The sequence below is a fragment of the Cygnus olor genome, chromosome 19, assembly GCF_009769625.2.
Source record: "Cygnus olor isolate bCygOlo1 chromosome 19, bCygOlo1.pri.v2, whole genome shotgun sequence".
Lineage (NCBI taxonomy): Eukaryota > Metazoa > Chordata > Aves > Anseriformes > Anatidae > Cygnus > Cygnus olor.
The window spans coordinates 7,264,995-7,290,074 of NC_049187.1; the positions used below are offsets into that span (position 1 = coordinate 7,264,995).

General features: G+C 52.2%; 1 protein-coding gene and 2 long non-coding RNA genes across 4 annotated transcripts in view; 1 reads left to right on the forward strand and 2 right to left on the reverse strand.

Moving 5' to 3' along the window:
* Positions 1 to 24,947, forward strand: part of NTNG2 (netrin G2) — a 46,450-nt gene extending 21,503 nt beyond the window's left edge. The window contains exons 4-9 of one of the 2 annotated variants that reach the window (XM_040531179.1): positions 9,990 to 10,162; positions 11,858 to 11,884; positions 13,811 to 13,954; positions 22,748 to 22,915; positions 23,331 to 23,465; positions 23,815 to 24,947. In XM_040531179.1, the coding sequence (XP_040387113.1) occupies positions 9,990 to 10,162; positions 11,858 to 11,884; positions 13,811 to 13,954; positions 22,748 to 22,915; positions 23,331 to 23,465; positions 23,815 to 24,038 (871 nt within the window). In that variant the 3' untranslated portion in view covers positions 24,039 to 24,947. The remainder of the gene's footprint in view (positions 1 to 9,989; positions 10,163 to 11,857; positions 11,885 to 13,810; positions 13,955 to 22,747; positions 22,916 to 23,330; positions 23,466 to 23,814) is intronic. The other variant, XM_040531180.1, reaches the window with a different exon arrangement.
* Positions 6,999 to 10,060, reverse strand: LOC121057287. Its single transcript, XR_005813739.1, has 2 exons — positions 9,961 to 10,060; positions 6,999 to 9,858 (listed from the first exon to the last, which is right to left on the reverse strand). It is a non-coding gene; the product is annotated as an uncharacterized LOC121057287 (long non-coding RNA).
* On the reverse strand, positions 11,861 to 22,274 carry LOC121057286. The gene is made up of 4 exons (XR_005813738.1): positions 22,185 to 22,274; positions 22,032 to 22,034; positions 14,138 to 14,230; positions 11,861 to 12,274 (listed from the first exon to the last, which is right to left on the reverse strand). It is a non-coding gene; the product is annotated as an uncharacterized LOC121057286 (long non-coding RNA).
* Positions 24,948 to 25,080: the final 133 nt, after the last annotated feature.

The following is a 25,080-nucleotide window of genomic DNA, read 5'->3' on the forward strand; positions in this document are numbered from 1 at the left end:
GAAACTGTTTTGCAGGTGCCACTGAGGCCAGCTTTGACTGCGCTCCAAGGGAAAGGAAGCGGCAGCAGTGGGATGGAAGAGCCCTTTCTTTTGGCAGAGGGTGGTGGGAAGGGCAGCAGGGTTGTGGGAGCGGATTCGGCCACTTTTGCAGAGCAGTCGCGGGCAGGGACGAGCAGCCACCTCTCCCAGCCTGTATTCGTCTGTGTGCTATCCATTCCTTGGAGCAGCTCAGGGTGGGGCAAAATAGCAGAGCAGAGAGTGAAAGGAAGGGAAAGCAGGTAAAGGAGGGATAAAAGGTTGGTGCTTTGCCTTCCCTCTCACCTGAATACTGCAGCTCCTTGGTGTTGGTGACAGCAGTGGCAAGGCTGTAGTAGCCAGTTCACAGCCAAAGCACCGGCTGATGGGGGCTGTCGGCAGGGAGGGGTGGAGGTGCTGTGCCAGTTCATTAGGACTGGTTAGACTTCAGGGTTGTAACAGGGATGCAGAATTTCCAGTTCATAAAGTGGTAATTGATTAAATATTTGATGCCCTTGTGCAATGACCTTTGGCTTCCAAGCATGGATAAAACTCGTGGGTGCTGTGCAGGTAACCAAGGCCTCATTACCGTACCCACAGCAGCTCTGGGATGCTTGATGCTTTAAGGTACACAGTAGAATAGAGCTGTTAGTATATGGTGTAGCAGCTGTTGGTGCTGGTGACCCATGGATGTCTGCCTCTGCAGAGCCCTTTATGTTTTCTATGTGCCTTGGGCAGGATGTGCCCCTTCAGCATTTTTAGTTCCTGGCTGTGCTGGTGAGATCCTTCATAACTCAGCATCTTGCTGGCTGTCAGTTGCCTTCCTTCCCCCCGCCCCCAAATCCCACCATCTTCTGAATTCACTGGCCAAATATAATACCATATAATAGCAGCAGAGATTGCTTTGCGGGAGAAAACCCCCATAGATTTTGTGAAAAGAGGCCAATAGAGCAGGGGAGGAAAGCAGGGGAGGGGGCGGCACAACCTCTACGAGACATCAGAGACTCCACAGCCCTGGGACAGCAGTGGCAATGACGCTCAGACCGCAAGTGTCCCGTGGGAGCTGCAGTGCTGCATTTTTGCTGGGGCAAGACCGAGAGGGGTTCGGGTTTGCCGGCTGCTTTTTGGAGGCCTCCCTCCGGCGCTGGCACGCCGCCCGCGTGGCCAGCTGCCCACGGCTGCTGCAGAGCAGCGGCTCCTGCTCACCTCCACTGCCAATGCAGCAGGGCCTCTGGGAGGAGAGGGCTTTCCTTGGCTGGGGACAAAGAAAACTCTGAAATCGGCTGCTTCTGGCCCAAACTCCAAGCGCTGAGCTATAGCAAGACCCAACTTGCCCCCGCTCCGGCTCTCCCGGCTTGCTGCAGGCTCCCAGGAGAGGTGATCGCTCCTCCCGGAGAGGCAGACGGGGAAGGAGTCAATGCCTGTCCTGGGCTGACTCTCGCAGCACCGAGGGGCAAGCGACTGAGGAGCTGTGGATAAGTGGTGTGTGAGGTGGAGAAGCTTTGTGTGAATTCACTCTGCTCCTGTGATTATTCCAGTCCCAGCAAGCAGAGGTTTTTTGCAGGAAAGCAATCAAATTCGAGCTGTAAGCAAAGCCAGTTACAGTGCAGGGACTAAAACCAAATTAAATCTTCTGTGTGGCTCAACAAGGGGTGGGTTAGAGAGAGGAAGAGAGGAGAAATCAATGCGAGCTACTCAAGGAAGGGCTGAGGCAGAGCGGGGAGGGCTGGGGACGTGCGTTGCCTCTTGCAGCACACGAGAGCAGACCACATATGAGCAGCGGGAAGAGAGTGTGCAGATAAAATGGGGTGTGTTATTAGGGATTCACCACAGGGGTCACAGAAAATGAGAGGGAAGATGATTACAAAGAAATAAAGGCTCAAAGACAAAAGCAGCAAGAAAATCCCAGCTGGAGAGCAGAGGAGCCAGGGACCAGGAGCTGCAAGCAGCCCAGGGCCAGCAGAGGAGCAGTGCCCGGCTGCAGTACATGGCAGTGGAGGAGCAGGGCACGGTCGTGGCCCACAGCATTGGAGGAGCAATGTGGCATCACTTGTGCCCCTGCACAGCAGCAGGATTTGGGCAGACAGCTGTCAGTGCCTGCACGGCAATGAGGGACTCGTGGCAGCTCATTTCCAGTTGAAGTTCACAGTCAAGGGAAGAGCAAAAGTCATTGCTCTCAGAGCAGACCGTGAGCCCAGGGGGGGTTTCTCATGCTACAGCCCCAGCTGGAGGGTCCAGTGGGGTTTCTCTGATCCCCTGGGCCAGCCTGGGACCCCCTCCTTTGTGCCTCTGCTTTTCACCAAGGAAAACGCCTCACCACAACCTCCCAGGGCTTGGCAGAAAAGCAGAGCGAGAAGGAGTAAAGGACGTGGGGAGAAGGGGAAGGACTTTGCTGCCTTCCCCCCTCCTGTAGGCTGGATCAGAGGGGGCTCGAGCTTGGCAGGATCTCCGGAGGGTCTGGTGGATCCTGAGGGTCACGGCTGGGTGCTGGTGCAGTGGGCTGGTGCTTCAGGGCTTCCCCTACCCGCTCCATCCGCATCTCCCGCAACCTCAGCCAGGTCCTTTTCTTTGCCCAGGGATGAGTTTATTTTTACTGTCTTTCTTCTTCTTGGTATCTAATTTTTTTTTCCCTTACATCCTGTCCCTATTGATCTGCAGAGTAACTGGAGATACAGAGGAGTCAGGACAGGAATAGACACAAGCAAGCCCTTGGCCTGTGTGCTTGTGCGTGTGCCAGGCGCGGTGGGGAGGGGAAGCAGAGAGACTTTTCCCCGCAGATCTCAGTTCACTGCTCAGTTTTCTGCTTGGTGCAGCAATGAGCTCGGTCATCTTCTCGAGAGCAGGTGAATGAGCTTTTCCTGGCTGCCAGGCCTGGCGGACGGTGTGATGAAAGCCGCCGGTTCTGTTTCCATTACACGCCACGTCTCTTTGGAGTAATTTTTTCCCCTTCATAACGTCAGTCACCACAGTGCTCAGCGGGGCACGCTCCATCACAGAGACATTAATAAGCCATAATTGAAGTTAATGTGCCATGGCCAGGACACATGGATCCAGTTAGGAGAAATCAGATTGAGCAGAAGTGAATCAATTTTAGGCTGATTATTAAGATTTTTCTCCTTCGCCTTCCTCTGCTCCAATGCATGCTCTGTCCATCTGTCCTGCCAGTGATGCGCATCCCCAGAGAAAGGCAGGAGGAGGGAGCGATACTCACCACCAAGCAGACCCATGCAGCAGTGCCTCACCTCTAGGATTTGCTCAGGTCAGAGGCACCAACAAGATGAGGTTTCAAGTTTTGTAATGGTATTTCTTTCACTCCCTTCACCAACTGCTTTTCTTAGGGTTTCATTGGCATCTTTTTTGCTCTCACAAATGAGCTGAAGGGAAAGGCCCTCTGGTCTCCCCTGCTTTCCCCTCAAGCAGTCCCGATGCTGTGCTTGCAGATGTGCTCTGGGAGGCTTCGCTCTCCGCATGAGTGGGAGCAGTGAGGTTGTGCTGGTGGAGCAGAACGAATTCTCCCAGCCCTTTATCCTGGCGTCAACGGCTGGGATCAGGCACTCCAGCCCTGGAGGATCACAGCTGTCCCCCAAAGCACCTCCGCCAATAAATCGAGCTGGTTAGCTGTCAGTGGTGCCCACACACCGTACTCTTTTCTGCCTTCTCAGCAGCTCTGTGGAGATGCGGTGATGCTCGATGCTGTTTTGCTGTTAAAGATGAACAGTTCCTGCTCAGCCCAGCGGCTGCCTTGTGCTTCTGTCCTCCAAGCCAGTGCAGTTCAATCAGCCTGCTTCCCCCTGCAATCACAGCTCAGCTTGAGCTGAGGGTGCCTGTCCCCAGGCTGCTCTGCCCTGCTTGGAAGTTCCTCGGTCTCATCAACCTTGATGAATTTGTTGGAGAGCATCTAGCCATAGAGGTTTGCAATCTTGACTTGTCTGACAAGACTGTCTCTAAAAGGAAGGAAAACACAAATGTGTTGGGCAATCTTTTGCAGGGACACTTACATTTTACATAACAACAGAAGCCCAAGTTGAACACTTTTCCGTGAGGATGGGGTGGGACCTGGTGGCTGCATGACTGCTGCATTGCAGAAAGGGGACACACAGGGACCTCAGGTCAATGATCTGTGAGAGCATGGATTTTCCAGAGCTGATCATGCCCAGCCTCATTTGCAGGAGTGTGGCCCCAAAACAAGCCACAGGCCCACCCAAACATCCCCCGAGAACCGGCCCAGCACGTCTGCAGCTCCCAGCCAGCCTCTGTCCGTGCTCAGCAGCTTCGGGAAGACCATGAAAACCAGGACAAGGACAGCCCATGCCTGTCCCCACAGCTCCTGGCAGCCAGGCGTCGGGTCCCGGGAGGTAATGGCATCCTCGTGTCAAGGACGGCCAAGTCTGCGCCAATGGCAACGCGGTCCTCGGCCCGTCCTCGCCTCCACGCTGGGCAGCCCCCGAGAGCTGGAAGGATGAATTTCCCTGGCACTCACCCAGGCTGGAATTAGCTTCAGTTCAAGCAAAATCTTGCTCTTGGTCATATAGTTAAATTAAGTTAATGCATAGCAACTGTTTGCTTGGCTTTCCTTGAGTCTTGTGAAGAGTTTTACCTCCACTGCAGCAAGATGGAGGGGAAGGGAGGCGGTTAGGGAGAAACCCAGAGAGCTCCCCCCTCACCGAGATACTTGTGACACTTTGTCAATAGCCGGAGACAGACGCCCAAGGTCCTATTACCAGCTCCTGGCTTAGTTTTGTGAAGATTTTTATTTCCCCCCCGATTTTGTTGCCGAGTTGCGTCCGGCCCTCAGCAGATAATAGAATTTCATCGATAGACTGAGAAGGTGATGTATGTTAAAGCACTTAATATAAAGAGACTTCTACAGGAGCCCAAATTCAATTTGGCCAATGAACTCAATTGCAGGCATTATTGCATTCCAGGAGAAAGACCAAGAGCATTTATACACATTACTCTGCAAGTATTTATGTTCATGTATCCGTGTGATGTCCTCTTCACCCTTCCTCCCTTCTGTTGCCCGACCCCCTGATGGGGAAGCTTGGGTTCGTGTTTGCTTTTTAAGACAGCTTTGAATGTAAATAACGTTCCACCAGTCAGCAGGATCTTGACAGCTGGTGAGTGTCAACTTATTTAAAATAAATAGCCTCTCGAATGGGAACAGCCAGCTAGCATGCTCTCCACTTTGGCATCTTTTAAATTGTCTCCTCTTTGTAACCCAAACCTCAAATCATTTCAAAGGGCAGCGAGCAGGGTTCCTCCCCGCTGGGAGGACTCATCAGTCCCCACCACACAACCAAAAGCAAAAACCCACAAGGAAAAGAAACCACTCACAACATGTCCCTCTGACCTAACCCAGGGAGTTTTTTTCTCAGTTTTTTGGCTCTGCAAAAAGCAGCAAAACCCAGAAGCCTCCCTCCCTGGCTTGCGCTAAAAGGAACAGCGCATTAAGATGGCTCATCCTCCCCATTCAGGCTCTGAACCACAGCTCAGTTACACTCCCAACTCCAATCTTGGGATGAATGAGCTGCGTTTGCCCCATTCTGTGCTTGGCAGGGCCCTTTCAGCCCTGCTCTGGTCCAGCCTCTGCCTGAGCGATCCCCAGCAAGACAAGTCCTGTGACCACCCTCCCCAAAGGGACAGTGCTTTGTACATGGTCCGGCCTTTAGAAGCTATTTTCACTTACTTCTGCACGCACAGATGGGCCAGAAGCAATCCAAGCTCAGCACCCTTTATGCTTTGCCCAAAAGATTGGCTCCACGCTTTTGCTGAGCTGCCAAGACGGTTGCAAAGGAGCAGGTAAAAGTGGGTGAGTCGTGGCCAGCCAGCTGCCGGAGCACGCTGCAAGCAATGGCTGGGGATAACAATAGAGAGAGGGGGGGAAGAGTTATTCATGTTTCCCCGAGAGCTGAGATCAGTTGAAACACCATTTTCCTCGGGGATGGAGTGGAAAGAGCTCCCTTCAAACACATCTTCCCATGAGACTCATTAAAGTCTCATCAATTACACTGAGAGCAAACAATTCAGGGGAAAGCTATCATAATCCTTCCTTTGGATGGCAGTCATTAGCAGCTTTCCCCGCGAGCTGCCTCCCCCCAGCGCCAGCTGGGGTAAGCAGAAAGCAAGCAGGGGGGCACCACTGCCAGCCCAGAGCATCGGTGGTGGGGGAGAGCAGGAGCCCAGTGGCCTGGGAGCCAGCAAGAGGGGTCCCTGCAGTGTCCCTGGGCCACCTGGCCCTGCAGCAGCATCCTCCCTTTGAGCACGGGGTGGAGATCCTGGCATGAGCTGGACTGGAGGGAGACTTGGCAAGGGAGGTGGTGGCCCTCTGTAGTGGCTGCCCAAAAAGGTGTCTCTTTAGCAAGAAGTTCAGGAAGAAGATGAACAGAGAGATGTTCTTTGTCTTTTTCTGCCTACATTTCCTGCTCTGCAAAATGCAGTTATGGACAAAAAAAGAGGTTGTAAAACACATAAGGACCCTTGGAAGAAAAGTGAAGGGCTGAGAAGTCTTTAAAAATTATTTCAAAAGTCATTGTTAGTGAAAGCTCAGGGTGGTGGCTGCTGTCCCGCTCCCAGCACGGCTCCTGCGGGTTTGCGGCACTCACCCGCAGGCTGTGCCACCTCTCAGAGCCTGCACGGGGCCGCATCCTTCCCTCGCACATGGGCTTGGCACCAGAACGCCTCCAACCGCTTGCTGCTGTGACCTCCAGGATGCTGACTTGGAGAAATGCAGGGACGGTGAACTGTTCTTTACAACCATTAAAAAAAAAATAGGAAAAAAAAAAAAAGGATACTTTCCTGTAAACTTTCCTTGGCTCTTCAAGCTCCCTCTTGTTCCCTGGTGGAGGCATTGGCAGCCTCCGACCACACTGCACCACTTTGAGGGGAAGGCAGCAGCTGAACGACCTGCACTGAGGATAAACTCATAAATACCCCGTTGTGCAACGCGTTGGGCCAAGCTTTGCTCTGGCAACTTCTGCTGAGGCACGGAGTGAGCCAGGTGTTTAATGCAAAAGGCAGTTGTGTGTGCACCGACCAACAGCCCAGCGCGGGACTTTGGTGTCCCCAGGCCACTGAGGGCACCTGTGAGTGCTGTGGCTCCTGCTGGATTTGCTCTCCTCCAGACTGTCACCCACGACATCTGCACCATACGTGGGCACCAAGAACCACTGCCACGACTGTTACTCTTGAACCAGAGCTGGAGAGGACAAAAGCTAGCAGCTCTTCTGAGCACCCCGCACTCAGCACCTTGCTGCCAGGAGAGCAGAGCCAGAGCAGCCTGGGACTGAAAAGGCCATCACTGCCTTCTGCAGCACACAGCACAGGCGTCTGCCCCACTGCTGCTCTTTAAGCCTCATTGCTAAGCAGCTCCTAACCTTTCCCTTCATCCTCTCTTTTCCTGAGATGGCTGGATGCCTGAGGAAGATGAGCAGAGGCAAGCAGGACAAGCAGCTCCCACCCAGGGGACTGGGCTAATATCATTTTCTCCCATCTTCACCAGCTGGATCTTGGCTGGGGAATGCTGCTGAGCACAGACCGTCAGCGGGCACACGTCCTTGGGCTGCAGGCCCAGAGGAGGAGGCAGAGGAGCCTGAACAAGGGGTTTAACGCTGAGCACAAGCAGCAGGGAGGCCCAGATGCAGAAACCTTTGAGCAAGATGGGATTGGCAATGTGGGCCAGCAGTTGGCTATTAAATAATGCAGCCTGATTGATTGGTCTGAAAAGTGCTGTGTTGTGGGGTCAGCTTGCTGGGGTTATAGTTCTCTGCTTAGATTGATGATCCTCAGAGGTCGAAACCAGAAAGCAATTCCCTGGTAGAATTGATCCTTTGGATAACGAAACTTTTGCACAGTGGCAACAGGCTGAGCAGTGAGAAATAGGTGACCCAGGCAAGAAGGACAAGAGGCTGCCTCTGCTTTCTCTTTATTTAATTTTCCTTGTTTACACCAATTAGGGAGCAAGGCTTCTCTCTGGAAAAGCTGTGCTTGCTGGCACAGGAGCAGGCAGGCACCTTTTCAGGGGCAGGAGGAGCTCAGCTGTGGCTCCCCAAAGCTGTTGCTCTGACTCAGAGCCCAATGTGGTTGTGGTGAGGCTCTGACCTGCTTTAACCTGTTCCCTTGCCTGCTCCCCTCCCTCCCCTCCTGTTTGCTAATTTTGAAGTGAGAGAAGGAGGCTGAGTTCGCTGGACTCTGAATAATTCAGAGCCAGGCTCTGCAGCAGCCGAGGGCTGGGCATCGCCTCTGCCAAAGGGCTGGGACAGCTCGGCTGAAATCCGTCCTCATGGGAGGCAGAGGGGACACGAAGCGGCTGAAGTACAGCATCCCTTGGGTGTGAGTGATGGCCAAAGCTGCTTCCTTCGCCTGGCTGCTCAGGTCCACAGCCTGCGCACGGAGCAGGGGTGCTGGGAGGCTGCGAGTGCTTTTGGCCGTGACACAGCACCTCCAGCTCTGGTAGCACACAGACACCAATGGAGCGTGCTGAGCGTGTCACAGCCTCTGCTCCACAGACCCAATTCACTTCCCACTTCCTTTTTAGAGACTGCAAAGCTCCCTCCCATGCTTGGTCAGAGACGGGCAGGGCTGTACGATGGGAGCTGCTCATCCAGCTTACGCTTAGCTCCAACCGCTGTTTGCTAGAATTAAGGCCAGGGAGGGAGGAAAGAAAAAATCCTAAGCGAGGTCAGCGTGTCCAGCCATGCGTGAACGGGAGCACGGCAAAGGCGTGCTCACCACATCAGGACGGCGGCTGGGAGCCTCCATGGGGGCTCCAAGCGGAGGGGGAGAGGCACCAAGCGCATGCGCAGCGCTGGCAGCTGGGAAGGGACCCCGCTTGCGGCTCCCAGCCTAATCCACTTTGTTTATCCCCGAGCAGATAGAGCACAAGAAGAAACAGGCCATGTTTCCTTCATCTTCTCTGCAAGTGTTTCATTTCCCTCAGCTCTGAGTCTCTTGTGCAATTAGCCCCGCAAAGCAGCACGCTGCCTGGTCAGACTCCTCTGCCCATTCACGTTAGGTACAGCATTACCATTTTGTAATGGTTCTGCTTGTAAGGGTGTAAATTATTACACCATGGACAAAGCAGTGAAAAACCATCACACTGTGCTAGGGATCCACTGTCTGGAATGAAATGAGAAGGTTTGGTCCCCATAGTCTCTGTCTGATGGCCTGAACTAAGTCCTAGGAGTCGATAGAGCCACGTGTGAATTATGGGCTCAGCCTCTGTGCTCTGCACAAGTCACCTTCCGAGTTAGAGCAACAGGAATTACTGTGTGTGAAGATAATTATTCCCTGCATACTGCCCTACAGCTCATTAAAAGTTTCTTAATGCTTGCGAATTGCTGAACAGTGTTTTTTGTTGTTGCCTTCTCCGATGAGGCAGTGACTAAAAGGCAGCTTCTGATGGCAGCTTTTTCTCTGGATTAATTTGGGCATAGCGGGCTGGGGTTGCACTGAATGTAGCAGAAAGGGTTTGTGTTGTGTAGCTTCACCCCACAGGAGAAAATGCTCTTGGATTTAGCACACTGAGCAGGGGTCAGGGGGCTGAGTCGCACCAGAGTTATCTGTGCTCTTCCATCTGAAAGCCCAAAGCTGTCCCCTCTGCCTCCAATAAAAGCCTGCATCAGAGCAGAGCAGCCAGATTTCTGTAACAGACTGAAATATATGCAACGCTTTACTGGGGTCTCAGATGGGACTCTGACTTACCATTAAATGGTCTCTGCTACCGCAGCTGGATGGTGGGAGCAAAGTACCTCTCTTCTTGGAATAGAGGCTGCAGATCCACCTTGGGCATCGTAACCCCAGCACTGGATGCCCTGGGAAAACAGCAGAGTTCAGTAGAAAAAAACCCTGCAGAACAAACAGGAGAGGGGTAACCAGTCCAGCTTCACCGCTACATTTTCATATACACCGACTGCACTACATTGGGGCGAGGACAAGGCACAGCAATACCTGACACTTCCTCTCCCGTCTTCTTCCAGGTGTAAATGCAACCTCCACGCTAACCTGTGCACCTTCAAAGAGGGCAGCCTTCAGTGCGAGTGTGAGCACAACACCACGGGGCAGGACTGCGGCAAGTGCAAGAAGAACTTTCGCTCCAGGTCTTGGCGAGCAGGATCCTACCTGCCTCTCCCCAACGGGTCCCCCAACGCATGTAAGTAACCCACGGGGAGCCAGGCCTGGCCGTGCTGCCACCTTGGGCTGCACAACGCCAATGGATGGGAGCAAGTTGTCATCTTCTTCTCTTCCTCAAATCAGCGTGTAGCTCTGCAGGGTGTTTCGGAAGGGAAATGAGTATCTGCGTCCTGGCGCACAGAGAAAAGAGAGGCGAGCTGGGTGGATACTAAGGTGGTTTCTTAGCTAGCAGCAGATGAGTGATGACTGTCTATGTCTGTACAAGTATAGGCCAAAATGTAGGTCTGTGGCTTTGTAGCAATGCAAATTATTGTCCCTTGGAGAAAATATTATTTGGCCACCATAGAGCATTGGCTTTCACATAGCCCATGAGCTCAGTGATGGTGCTGCTCAGCTGCAGGAGCGCAGCACGGTGGATATCCTGGTTGATTTCTGGATCCCACTCTGTGTACTTCGGCGTTTCAGGCAGGCGCCAAGAGCTGCAGTCCCTCTGCGCAGCTCCAGTCTCATCCAATTGCCTGCTGTAGCAACGCAGTGACAGAAGCAAAGGCGCGCAGATGAGATAAAGGATATATACCCACCATCATTCGAGCAGGGGAATTGGGGCAGGAAACATCACAGATGAGCCAGTTTCTCCTGGGTTTCTGTCCGGTCCACATCAGCAGACTTGTTTAAATGTCACAGAGCCACAGTAGCCCCTTCAGCCTTTCAAGCAGCAGCTTTGAGCATTACCAAAGAGAATCTTTTCCCTCCCTCCCCCCAAATTTTTTGAAAGATTTATGTGCTTTAAGATGATCAAAGCTGAAATTCAGGCTCCGAAGGCCGTGACAGGAATGTTTTGTGTGTGCCAGGGATGGTAGACAAGCAGGTTCTTTGAAAGGGAACGAGCTTGTCAGCTACCACCAAGCGGCTGCATCATTTCAAAGGAGCCTGGGAGAGTTTCTGGTGTTGACAGGCACAGACATGCTGTTCTCTCCCTTTCCCTCCCCTCCGTTCCTCGTGTCTCTTCCTATTTCTTTTTCTCCTCTGCTCTTTTTTCTCCCATTCATCTCTCTTCCCATCTGTCAGTCTTCTATCTTTCCCCCAACTCTCTCTCTGCCACTTCCTCCTCCCCCGTTGACATCTTCTTCCTCTGCAAGAGACACCATTCTCCGTAGTCCTCTCCTCTTGGTGGTCCTACCTCTTCCACCACTGGCCCTCTGCTATATACTCCTGCCAAGCTGAAGCTTTCCATGCCTTGAATGGCAGGCTTGAAACCAGTGGCTTTGCAGTCTCCTGCTGATTGAGAGCTGCAACGAGAAGGGCGTTCAAACCTCCTCACTCGCTGAGACCTGCCCGGCTGCAACAGGCTGGTTCAGACCCTACAGTCTGTACTTAGCACAGGGAACCACAACGTGCTTTGTCCTTTGCTGGGCCTCAGTGGTAGGTCAAGGAAATGGCTAACAGAAAAACCTATCAGCCAGGACCAAGCTGTTTTTTCTTCCCCAGGCAAAAGGCTTGAGATACCAAGACCCCAGACGGCTCTGTCTGGTTGTCTCTGTGGTCTGACAAAAGCAGCTTTATAAGATGTTGCAGCAAACTGATGTAACTATGAGCAAGACCCCTGCTAATTAATTGCGGTTTGGTCCCACGTTGTATTATCTGTTTGATCTTCTGTTGGTATCAGAGACAACAGCATCCTGCTTCCAGTGACCACACTTCTTGTTTTTTCCAGGTGCAGCTGCAGGCTCAGCCTTTGGCAGTAAGTAAAAACATAACTGAAATGCTGGCATTTAACACCTCGGTGCATGGTCCTTGTGGATGTTACTAGGAAAAAAAATGGTTATTTTCTGTCCATTATCATTTTCCAGGCAATAAGTCTTCCCTAATTGTGCCTTATTTTCCATCCTGTCAAAGAGTCTTATATTTTCTTTCTTTGACTTCAGTAGCCTCATTTTGCTTCTTCCTCTGGCATGGTTTCCCCCCATGAGGTTCGTTAGAATGGCAGCCGGAAAGGAAATAAAAAAAGACTCTTCAAAAACACCAATGCTCGCTGTGAACTTTTCCCCCCAGTATTGCAGACTTCTGCTCTGAGAAGGAGCTGGGTTTGAATTATTTGGCATAGCACCCAGGCTGGGTCACCTTGGGCTATCTGTAAAAATATATATACAGTATGTGTATGTCTGTATGTACATGACACGTGTATGTATATGAACATGTCTATGAAGTGTCTGCAGCAAAGAGTGGGGAGCTCAGGAGGGATTTCTCTTGAAAGACTGATGGAATAATAGGACTCCTTATTTAACAAAGCTGGAGGTAGTTTGTTATCAGAGAGCCTTGAGTTTTGGGCAAGGAAGCTTGGGTTTGAGTTTGTGGCTCAGAATTAGGCCTCCAGAAGAAACAAATTGTAGAGCTGAATGAATACCGAGTTCTTCAGTTCGCAGGCAAGTAGAAAGAATTGGAGGAGGAATACTTTCAGATAAACTCAAACACAATTAAGAAAAATGCACCTCATTGAAAACTGGAGGACAGTTTTTCTGGGTAAATGAACCATATTTAGATTTTGAGTAATTATATTTTAAAACTTCAAATAAAAACCAGGAGTCTCCCTTAAGGAATTTAGGATTTTAAAAAAATGCTGTGACAGTCCAAAATATTCTTTGCTTTTCTGGTCAAAAACATTTTGGCAATTCTTTCTCCCTTTTATACAGCTTGGCATTCTCAGCTCTGCATTTGTTTCACTGGAAAATGTTTCCCATCAAAATTTTCTGCCAGGATGAAGCTGGGGGTGTGCTTAGAGCAATGTGCAGAAAGCAGACAGGAGGGATTTGTAACCAAGGCCAGTTAAGGAGAGATTATTTAGCTTGCATAGGAGACTAGAAGTGACCTAAATTAAGTATTTAAACTAGCTCAGGGCTATTATGAAATTAAGCACAATAATCTGCATGAAGCAGTGGGACAAACAAGGACACAGGGGCAGCAGGTGTAAGTTAAGCAGGAATTTGTGCTCCACATGGTATTTTAGTCACGGCTGTTACAGCAAGCACGGTGCGACAGGCACCGCACCCAGGAGCGCTCCTGCTCAGCGCCGCGGCGACTTGCAAAGTTAAGCCAGCAATTAATTTGCCGTGTGGAATGAAGGACACCAGTGGAAATGAACAAACGGCGACAGCACAGGTTGATATTGCCGGCGCTGAGTAGCTCAGTGCCTTTAGGGGGTCAGGAGGGAGTTGTGCTGCTCGCCACACTGGGGTAGGCCCGGCTCCGCCATCTGGCACGGAGACGTCAGCGAGCGCGAGCCCACCTTCAGGCAGGGCGGCCTGCGGGCCCTGCTCTTCCCTTCTCTCCCCACCTCTGCAAGGCGTGCTTTCTTTTCCCCTTTTCGAGCTTAATTGGCAATTAGTTTATGATAGAGCTGTAAGTATTTAAGCCAATATCTGCACCAACAGAGTAAGCTGATGCAGCCACAGCCTCCAGCCCCTGCATACACGCACGCAGCGCTTGCTGCATCCAGCGTCATCAAGCCGCCATCGCCTTAATCCTCAGAAACCTCCCGGTGCCCCAGTTGTAACCACGCTGAGAAATCGGTCACCAGTTCAGCCTGAGCAGCAGCAGCCTCACAGGCTGGCAAAGAAACCTTCCACGCCCCATCAGTAAGTGCCTCCCACCTCTTCTCTTTGCTTGCTAGCGTTTGAGCGACCGCAGCGGGTTACCACTGCAAAAACGACCACTGCAAAAACCACCACCACAACACCCACCAGCACCACTACCACCAGCACCACCACCACCACCACCAGCACTCCCCTACCTGCCACCACCACCACCCAACCAGGTGGGTGCCACGCTCCCTGCCTTGCCTCCACCGCTGGGCTCCTCTTTTTTGGCTTCTTCCCCCGCCAGCTCCTCTGGTGACACTGGGGACTGTGTGGGGCTGCTGTGTTGGTGGGCCTGGTTATCTGCACGCTAGGACAATATGGGGACATGGATAAAAATCACCCTGAAAAGGTTCACATACCTCAGCCTCTGGGCAGTCCCAGTTTGCTTTATCCCCTTTTCAGTCCAAGGGCACTTTGACATTTGCATCATGAGCTAAGAGCAAGCGTTGTTACTAAAACCACAAAGCCAGCCACTTCAGGTCCACCTCAAAGCCCCAGTCCATGAGACAACCACGCAATGGGTTAACATCCCTCCTCACCAACCAATCTCAATTTACTGTTGCTCTGTTACCATCAGGGCAGCAAGAAGTGAAGCCAGGACTGGATGCGGGGGAAGCAACACTCTTCCCTTTTTTTCTCTCAATTCTTTTTTTTTTTTTTTTAATTTTATTTTTATTTTTTAAAGAAAAGGTTTTCAAATCTCCCTTCTAGAGCCACCTGGCAATATTGACCTGTACAGGGCTGGCACGGCTGCAAGAGATGCTCACTTACAGCTCCCACCACAAGGCAAGGGAGGAAAGCAATGAGGACTTCACTGTCCCACTGCAGGGACAGACAAGCAGAGCTGTAACCCATCCTGCTCTGTCCCCGAAGCTCCACACAGGATACCACAGCAGGCAGGACAGCTGCCTGGTATCTTTGCTGGGTGCCGCTCCCAGAGCACAATGGGGAAGGCTGGGTTGGGCTCTGCCCAGCCTTGCACTCTCTCAGCCAGGAAAACTTCCCAAGGGGGAAGCCACAGACTGAGAGCAGGGCAGAGGCTTTGCTAAACCACCCCAGGGACTGGCCATCAGGTCAAGGGACAAGCTGGCTCCTTCCTTGCTGGCTCTCCAAAACCTGCACCAAGTCCCTGTGCCAGACTCAAGGACTGAGCACAGGCTGTTGCATTTTCAAGGGCAGTGCTCATAGGGACGAGCCGCACGTTAATGCTCCCCAAGTGGCGGCTGCACAAGAAGCAAGGGAGCGTGTTGGGGGCTGGAGCTCGCACACGCCTCCAACACCCTTTCCTAATTTCTGAAATCACCCCGTGGAAGAAAACCTTTGTGCTTTTTCCCAGGGCTCCACCTTCCCTTCCCTGTGAACAGGGAGACATCATTTTCACTTTTCTTTTGGAAATGAGCAGATAAAACTTAACAGCAGGACATTTTTTTAAGCTTCTCATGGGGGAATTAGACACGCATTCCTCCCATTGCCATGCTTTCTGGGCCTGATATTTCCCGGGAGGACGTTTTACACCCACAGTATGTTAGTAACAGTCTGTCTGGGGGAGCTGCCAGAAGCCAGTCAAAGGGATGAGGAAACTTGATTGCATGTTTATGCAAATATAGCTATATTCATGGAGGTACCCTGCTTGAGTAGTTAATTGGGAAGCCGGGGGGTTATCTCCAACTTCCATGGAGCAGGAATGACCCTGGGCAAAAGAATTACTATCTTCTTATCTGTTAAAAAGTGCTCCTCACCCAGGTGCACGACATAGACGTGTGTGAGGAGGTTGTCTGCCACCCCTGCTCAGCGCTCCCGTCATCACCACGTCCCCAGGCAGTGACGAGGAGCTGCATCTCCACCACGCACTTGGGGTCATGATTTTTATCCATGCTCACCCATAGCAACATTTTAGGTCTGTTTTTTTGTGAGTGCTGTGTATACGTGGGTGGTGTGTTTAGTGTCTGCCTCATGTATGATTTGCGGCGCTCTGTCTTGCTTGTGTCATACATCTGGGGCGTGCAGGGAGGCACCTGTGTGGGGTTGGGGGCGAAGGGGGTGTCTGCCCAGCTGCTCTGGGCAACCTGGAAAACATTCTGAACTTCGGGATTTAGTCCTTCTCCTGCTTCCTGGCCAGAGCCAATGCATTCATTACCTAGTGTTATGGGACAAATAATAATAATAATAATAATAATAATAATAATAATAATCACAGAACAGCCACGGCATCCCTGGCTTTATAAGGGCAGGGCTGAGCTGAGCTGCTCGCCTCCACCCAGGTCCCCAGCCTGGGTTTTTGCACAGCCAGGTCTCACCCCAGAATGGTGCAGCCCCTGGGGGGCTGCTCCAAATAAGATGATGCTCTGGGTCCCCCAGCACCTTGGCAATAGCCAGACAGCGTTATATGCCTCTGAGCATGGGTAGGGAAGCAAAGTACAGCCCAGTTCTACTCTGCTTTGAGTTTACAAGAGTTGAGCAGAGTTTGCCCAATTCCTATTTTTGTGCAGAAAAGGAGATGCAGGTTTGGGTTTTGCAGCTGCCGTTGCCCCGTTATAGAGGCAGTCTGGTCTCCCTCCTCTGCTCTGGCATTTGGGTCCTAAGACGTTCCTCCCCCTCCGGTCCTGCAAAATGTAAAGTACTTCTTTAAATACCATGAGATCCCAAAGGGGCTCTGAATCGAACTCGCTGGGACCTCAGGGAAAACACCTCATTAAAAAGGTGACCCTTCTAGCTCCTGGCAAGATGCCCGTTTGCAGGAGGCGCAATAACCCCGAGCCGGGTAAGAATCCCCAAATGAGGTACTCTGTCATCGCCTCCCTCCTGAATTTCAGAAGTATTAAACAAATCCCTCCTTCCTTTAGGGTCAGCTCAGCCAGATGGGCATTAAAAAAAATCCTGCTAGGGCCCTGCCCCATCACGGTGTTGTTTCACCCTCTAACATACGCACTGTCTTTTGCCCTCTGAATTTCTGCTTCCCACCATAAGCAAGCATCATCAGACCAGCCTCTGAGCTCGCTGCCTCTGTGCCCGTCAAAGAGAGACAGAAAAAAACAGGTATTTCAAGCCAGACTGATGTGTTTTTCCCTTCTCCTTCGTGCCTCCGCACACTAGTGGGTAGCAGCAAGGCAGAAAGCAGCGTAGCACGTAGACTTAGAGGAGTAGATTAGATTTGGGTTATCTCTGGGTTGCATGGATCTGCTAGACATCTGCTTCCTTTGGCTGCTCGTGGTGTTTTGTGTGGTCAAGGTGGAGCTGTGGTCATGTTCGTAGGACGCTTTTGTGCCCGTTCGCCTGTCATGCGGTGAGAGGGGGAAAGGATTGAGTTTATGGACACGGTCTGTGGTCTGAATGCAGTCAAGGCTGCCAAAATGGGTAGAATGAAGGGAAATCACAGTTACCCTAAGGAGGATGAATTAAGTGCTATTCTCATTTGCCTTCTGCAGATTTGTTATTTCTAAACCTTCCTTGAAGCCTGTGAAATTCTGCCTTGCCATTTGTTACAATTTTCCCCACGTTCAATATAAGCAAAAGGAACTTTTTTCCTGCTTCCATTTACCTCCCCCTCCTTCCTCCCCCCCCCTCCCCCCAGCAGTTTGTAACCTGGCAATCCCAGCAGTGCCAATTTACCTCTGGGAAAACTAAAACCAAGCCCGGAAAAGTCATGGCACTGGATTAAAGAAAAGGGCTTTTCCAAGGTCCTTCCCCACTACTCCTGTGCTGTTTCCAAATATTACTTGCCCAGAGTTTTTTTCCATAAAAACTGACTTCTTGGTTCAATTTATTCTACTTAACCAGAAACCCACGAAGACCTAGTGTTTTCACCAGGGCTGATAAAAGCCCCACAGATAAGACATGCCCAGTGCTTCCCATTTGTATGAAACGGGTCTGGGGCTGGAACAAGCCTCTCCCACTCCCAAAATGTAAAACTGTCCATTACTGTCACAGAGCTACAAGGGAAAGGTTCTCAGGATAATGAGCATTAATAATTTTCCTGGCTCTGTAAATGCGATCAAGTGGAGGTGTATGTGAATGACTAAAAAGCAAAATGCCTCCAGGGCTGTTTTTTATTGTGACTCTAATTAAACCCTTGCCAATTTGCACAGGGCTTTTTTCATATTCTCTTTAACACCATATTAATATCAATTGGTTTCCACTTTCCAGCTGAAAAGGACAACATCTATCACCTTCTTTTAGAGCTCATCATTTAAAAAAAAAAAAAAAAAGATTTTTTTTTCTTTTTTATTCTGCATTGTTTATTATCCCCTTGACAAGGCTGGGAAATCACATTTCTCTCCTACTCGGGTTTGTCCTTTGAAACTTGGCAAGGATCGAGGAATTTTTTTTTTTCCTCCTCCTCCTTATGTTACCCAACTGGAGCTTGAAATTAATAATATGGCTTTTAAAATTTTATTCCTTGGTTTGTTTTCTAGCAAACCTGAAGATTGTTACCAATATTGAGGAGACGGGGAGGGGTATGGAGCCAGTGGGGGTGAGGGTTTGCAGAGAAATCAAACAAAAGTGATCTATAAATTTCCTGCTGTTTTAATTCCTCTGCAGTGGCTTGCAAATTCTTTAAGTGGTATTTCCAAGGCAAGAGCAGGGCCTGAAGGAGAGCCTAGAAGTTTAAATTAGAAATTGGGACTTGCTGCCTCTGTCATAAAATACCTGTGCTCTCTCTCTGTGTGGTGTTTAAAACGAAGCTCCTCGAAGCAGAGAGGGGTGGAAACCAGTCACCGAGAGCCCTTGTACAAACACACAGACCAAAAGCCATGCTTTCAGAGGGGCTGTAACACTTGCACCAAGCAGGCAAGTCATGAAAACCTGCACGGCACATGCTTGTTGGGACAGCCACAGGGCTGAGTTTTGTCCCCCAGAGCTCTGGCTCTCCATCAGAGAGAAGCCAAGCTCCTCGCTGGTTTCCAGCTCCTCCAACACACCTCCTAACACAGCTTTCCTCTTTGATTGCTGCAAGACTACACCAGCTTGTCAGCGGCTGCCCCACTGCAAGTGGGCTTTCCCCCGGCCAAGGCTGGCACAGCATCAGAAGGTAGGAGACGTGTGGTTGAGCTGGGTCCTGCTGGCAAGTGGCCCAACACCCAGCAAATGCTTTAGCTCCTAGCTCCACATCTCTACTTTCCATGCGTCTCTCTCCTCCTCCTGCCTGGGAGAAGCTCAGGGTTTGTCTGTGCCCTCCACGTGGCTGGTAATCTGGTGAGGCTGGATTGAGCCTCAGGGTTTAGTCGCATACACGAAAGATGAGGACAATAAGTGGTACAGAAGATTGTTCTCAGCTTGCTGCTGGGGTGAACAGAGAGAATCATGGAAATCCTGTTGTCTCCCGAGACCAGAGTCTGTTTGTAGAGCAGAACAACTTTGTAAACAGATAGGCTTGTGTCCTGTACAGCATAGATGCCTTCTTACAGATTTCCTTGCTTCACATCTCCCACGTGTCTACCAAAGGCGAGCTACAAAGCTCCCGGTGGAAAGCTTGGGAGGCTTCATGCTGACTGTTGAGGCTGAAGTTTCTCCTCCTCAGGGTTCCCACTGGCATGCTTTGGCAGTTGCCTGTTGGTGCTCAGCCCCCTTTTTCCAGCTGAGGTACCTGTAGCTAGCTCCCCCAAGGACAGTAACACCCCTTCCAGTGCAGAACAACTGAAGCTGGGCCCAGGACATCTGGAAGTACTCAACACGGGGGCACAAAGTGCTGAAATTCAGGCTCTTTGGAACTGCTGTGCTTTTGGACCTCTCTAACCTCACAGAGAGACAAAATTATGTTTCGTATAGTAATGAGAGATGGGTCTGCCCCACATGCATCAATGCCAGGTAACGCTGACGCTCTGTGCTGAACAAGGGGGACTTCTGAGTCTTGACAGTGGTCTGCAGATTTAGCATCTCTCCACACTCGTGTAATATAAGAACCACATGCCAACACTCACCTTCCCAGCAGCTCCTATGCCCTCCCCTTAGGAGTAGTTTCTCCATCTCTCTTCATACTAGAGGGTTCTAATTTCCAGGAGACTTGTCTCTCATCCCCGCCTCAACGCATCTTCAACCACACACAGCTCCCCAACCCGCCCTAGAAACCTGCCTAGAACTTCTGGTCCCTTTGTCACCTTTTTAAGCAAGCGAGTGCAGGATCTGTATTAAATCTGGTGTTCTTTCTACCTAACGCCCCCTTAAGCTGTTCAGGGCCCAACAAATGCAGCAGCCCTCGGACCTAAGCTGAAGCCACCAGAGCCTCCCAAGAACATTCAAGGTAAGGCCGTGGCCCTTTCCCAAGAAAGGAGCATGACAGGTTTCTCCCTCAGTGCCCATCGGCCTGGACAACACGCCCATCCTCAGCATCTCCCAGCATCGTACAATCCGTTCTCCTCCTCAGAGGGTCTGGTCCAGCTCCGTTCTCCTCACCCCACCGAGATCTTACTGGAGACGTTTTTGGGGCTGGCAGATGTGGATGGGCAGGACAGTCTGCCGTGGAGCTGGGGGGACCCAAAGAGAGCTGAGGAGGCCCCAACCCCACAGCAGCCTCACAGTGACAACAGCACAAAATCCTCGAGCACCAAAACCCCATTGTCCAGAAGCAATGACCTTTAACGCCTGTGCTGCCGTAATTCCCTGCTGCCTCGTACCATGCAGCAAAGGGCTCGCACAGGCACCATCCTGGCCAGGGGCAGCCACTTCTCCTGGTGGATTAGCCACCACCCAGCCCAGCTCGGTGGACTCTGGGGGCTCTCCCCCCATCACAGCACTCAGATTTGTCGTATCGTCTCGTGTAGTGGCCCCGAAGAGCAAAGCAGGGCGCACAGCGCACACTGCAGGCAAGAAGCACAAGAAGAAGCCAGGTAGGTGCTGGTGTGGGCAAGCGGGCTGGAGCAGCATGGCCCCTGTGGGTCCCCTCCTCAAACCATGCCTACACTTGTAGTGTTTGAGCTCATAGCTGTGCTCCTAGCAGCTTTTGGGGGGCCAGTTGGCCTGGCCCCCATCAAACCAAGGCCACAGCTGGTAGCTGTGTAGGGGTGATGTGTGGATGGCTCCTCTGCCCGGCACCCGGCTCTGAGCGTTGCAATATCACTGTGCATGGAATTTCTCATGCATCAAACTTCGAGGAGGGGAGAAGAAGAGGAGAAATTTAGCAGCTACCAGCTGTCTGGTGCAGAAATAGCTTGCAGCGCTGCCAGAGCGGTGTTCTTGGCTTGGCTCGTCATTGTTCTCGTACCAGAGATGCTCGCAGTAGTGTAGGACGCGAAGTGGTGCTAAGCGGAGAGAAAAAGCCTGTCTCTGATTTTTCTTAAGCACCCTCAAACATCTCCAAACTCATCCGGCTCAAACCAGACTCTGGCCCAGTGGCTCCTATCGAAACATATAAAGGTAAGGGGAAGGAGCGCGGTGCTCCGGGGCTCCCAGTCCTTGCAAGAGCGATGTGGTGCAGCAGCCACAGGCACACAGAAGATGAGGAGGGTTTGCCTATACGAGTCACGGGATAGCTGTATGTAAGAGTACATCCCTAGGGCAGAATGATGCTTGGGAACTGCAGCAGCCAGAAGTATTTGAGATGAAATTTGTTGGATATTGTCAAACAGTAGCTGTTTCACAGGGGATCAGGATTACTACCATCTCAGCTCCTCCTCAGGCAGCTGCGAACCATGGGGAAACCTCTGCCCTACTCCATCTTTCTGTCTTCATTTCATTGACACAAATCTCCTCCTCCAGTCCTCTGTGCATGCCAGCCCACGTCCTTCCCTCCCATTCCTCTGCCATCCGTGAATGTTTAATGCAAGAGCCTGGACAGAAACCCCAGCTCTGAGCCTGCCTCTGCCTCCCAATGGCCGGGGAAGCTCAGACCTGCCTGACACTGGCTGACAACTGCTCACGATGTCCCCTGCCAGCTGGCTGGGACACCTCCTGAGCAGGATGGCAGTGCCACAGGGCAGCTAGCATCCCTCCTCTCCTCCTGCTTTGTCCTTTTAAACTCCCAGAAAGATCCATCATCCTGAACCTCACACTGCCAGCGCAGCAAGGTGCTCATCATCCCGATTCAGAGTAATAGAAAGCAAATACAAGAAGCAAGTAATCAAATTCCTCTGGCTAGAAATTAAACCTGGGTGGTTGTTTTCCAGCACACGCCTGCAGCTGAGAGAGGTCAGCCCTGCATTCTGGGAACAGGAGCAATGCTCTGCTCACTGATAGCGCCCCTGTGCTGTGCCAGGCAGCCCTGGTCACCCCCTCATGCACTGGCCCACCACCCTTTGCAGAACCCCACACAAGCCACACTTCCTTGCATACATTCATTTTAAGCCCTAACACGCTCAGCCACAGCTGAGAGTCACCATACTTCACAACAGACATTGATTGGGGAGGTACTATGGCAAGGACGACGCAGAAGGGACACAGGAGGAAAAGGCCAGAGAGGCAGCCAGGGTTTACCTGAGCACGTAGCAGCTTCAGCTCCAGCACAGCCTTGTCCAGGGCCTTCCCAGTGCTCTGCCTGCCCAGCTCCTCCTTGCCATGGCCAGGCCGTGCCGTACCATGCCGTACCGAGCCAGGCCAGGCTGCCCCAGCACAGTGCTCCAGCTCTATCAAAGCCCCAGCCCTGCACCTCTCCCTTCTCCTTCCAGGCACCAAGCTGGGCTCTGCTCATTAACGAGGCATCTCTTTAATTAACACCTGACACCACTCCACAGCCCACTGGCTGCTGCTGTGATTATGCATTTCATTGAAGAAACTGTGTCCTGGGGCCAGCTCCCACCTGTCCGTACCCCTGCAGGGACAGACCACCCTGGCCCCACTCTGAGCAAGGGTCCCCAGCCCAACACCCCCCTGCAGCAGCAAAATACGGCCCCCAGTGCGCGCACACAGCCCACACAGCCCCACGTAGGCAGTGACCTTTGCCTTTTGCTGGAGCAGAAGGCTCCTCCAGAGCCTACGGCTCCTCACCTCGCCCGCGAGGGAGGGATGCCCTGGGCCCAGCTCTCTCCTCCTCCCCGCAGACTGCGAGTGCTACGGCCACTCCAACCGCTGCAGCTACATCGACTTCCTCAACGTGGTGACCTGCGTGAGCTGCAAGCACAACACGCGGGGCCAGCACTGCCAGCACTGCCGCCTGGGCTTCTACCGCAACAGCTCGGCGGAGCTGGATGACGAGAATGTATGCATAGGTGAGCGCTCGAGCGGCCTCATGCTGTGGGGTGGGCTTCGGTTCAGGGGGCAATGCATCCACCTGGGTGCTCCCAGATAACAGCAGCCATTAGAGCCTCAGCAGCATGCCACGCCATCAATTTCCTGACAACAAAGCCCAAATAGCGTTTTCTAACTGGATTCAGATGCATTGCTGTAGCAGGAGTTGCTCAGCTCTGGGTGGGAGTGGTTTTCGTACCTGTGTTTGTGCTGTTGGACCCCCCCCCCCCTCATGCAGCCATGCCCTCCCAGCCCCTGGGCCATGCAGGCTCTCCCAGGGCCCTCCTGTAGCACATAGCCAGGCTCTCCCAAAGTCCCCAGCACCTCCAAGGGGAGGGATCAGCGGGCACAAAGCCCGCGGGCAGGACAAGGCCTGACGGCGCTGTCTTTGGCCAGAATGTAACTGCAACCAGATCGGCTCCCTGCACGACCGCTGCAACGAGACCGGCTACTGTGAATGCAAAGAAGGTGCCACGGGGCCCAAGTGCGACGACTGCCTGCCCAACTACTACTGGAGGCAGGGCTGCTTCCGTAAGTACCCCAACAGCACCACGGGCATCCATACCAAGCCGGGGTCAGCGGGAAGTGGGCCCAGACACAGGGGGGATCTCCAGCACCACCTGCTCGGCTGCCCTGTGATGCTCAGGCTGTGGGGTGAGCAGACTCCAATCATTCCTCCCAAATCCCAAAAGCTTTGAAGTCTGCAGGCCTCACTCTGTTCCTGCAGCCTTGGGACTGATCTGGCCCTGTGAGGGTTGGATAATTTAACCCCTGGGAGCCAGAGAAGAAAGCCAAAAAGCTTTCTAGTTTCTGTTGCAGTCGAGGGGTTTAAGACGCCGCAGGCTAACTCCCCTCACCTTCCCTCCCTCCCATCCCATAGCCAATGTCTGTGATGAGGAGCTCCTGCTCTGCCAGAACGGCGGCACCTGCTACCAGAACCAGCGCTGCGTCTGCCCCGTAGGCTTCAAGGGGGTCCTGTGCCAGCAATCGCGGTGCGAAGTCGACAAAAAGGACTGCAACGGTGCCCCCGGCGCGCGCGCCGGCCTTGGCACCATCCTCCTCGGCGTGCTCGTCCTCCAGCTGTGCGGCTTCGTGGACCTCTGAGGCCTGGGAGGAGGGAGCCCAGCCGAGGCACATCACCCGAGGGACCCGGGGAGCTTGAGGTAATGGGTGGCTCTCCCCACCGGCTCCTCCACCTTCCTTCACGCTAGGACTTGCACAACGTCTTTCGGTCCACTTTCCAAGCAGAGAGGTACGCAGAAAACCAGGGGCCGACTCCTACCCGCGAAACCATCCCGGCCGTGGCCGGGGCGGCCGCAGCACCGTGCCGACTGCCGAGCAGCGGTGAGGGGACTGCACCAGTGCACACGAGTGCACACCAGTGCCGCGGCCCCGCAGGGACCCGTGGCTCATCCTTCCTCCCGCGCAGCGATGCTCCTTCCCTGCTCTGCACAGGGCAACCAGGGGCCACCGGGGCCCTGGTGAAACAGTGCCGCGACCCAAGGGATTTTTTTTTTACGATTAATTTATTTACTTTGGTATAGGCTGGGGTGTTTTTTCTGTTCCTTTTTTTTTTAAAAACCCTCTTTTAGTGTCCTATTTTGAAAGAGCCTGTCATGGTACCACCAGAGCCCCACCACACAAGAGGGAGGGAGGGCAGAGGGGGCTCTGGTCCATCCTTGCTGCATAGTCTCACATCCCACTGGCGGCCAGGCCATCCACGTGCTGTTGCCTACAGCTCCAGTTGCTGCATTGATTTTGTACTTCATTGACGGGTTTTGTTTTCTTGCACTTAAGGAGAACATAGGGGGCCATTAGGCATATGGTATGTGAGGAATGCAGTGTCTTATCCACACATCTCCGTATAGTGTACGGTTTAAATACTTTTTTTTTTTGGTAGAGACTTATTTTTCTTTGGATTAAATGTTATAAAAAAACACAACTTAAAGGGACGTTTTGCCATGAGCATTTGATTATGGTGTATTCTCCTACAGTAAAGCAACTATCAACTGCTGCTTGATCACCCCGTTTTCCTTTTTGTGTGCACAGTTAATTACAGGTAAAGACTTATTTTTTGATTCGTAACGTCCTCTTGTGTTTTCTGAGCCACTACCAAGGTGCACCACATGGTGAGGGAGAAGGGAGG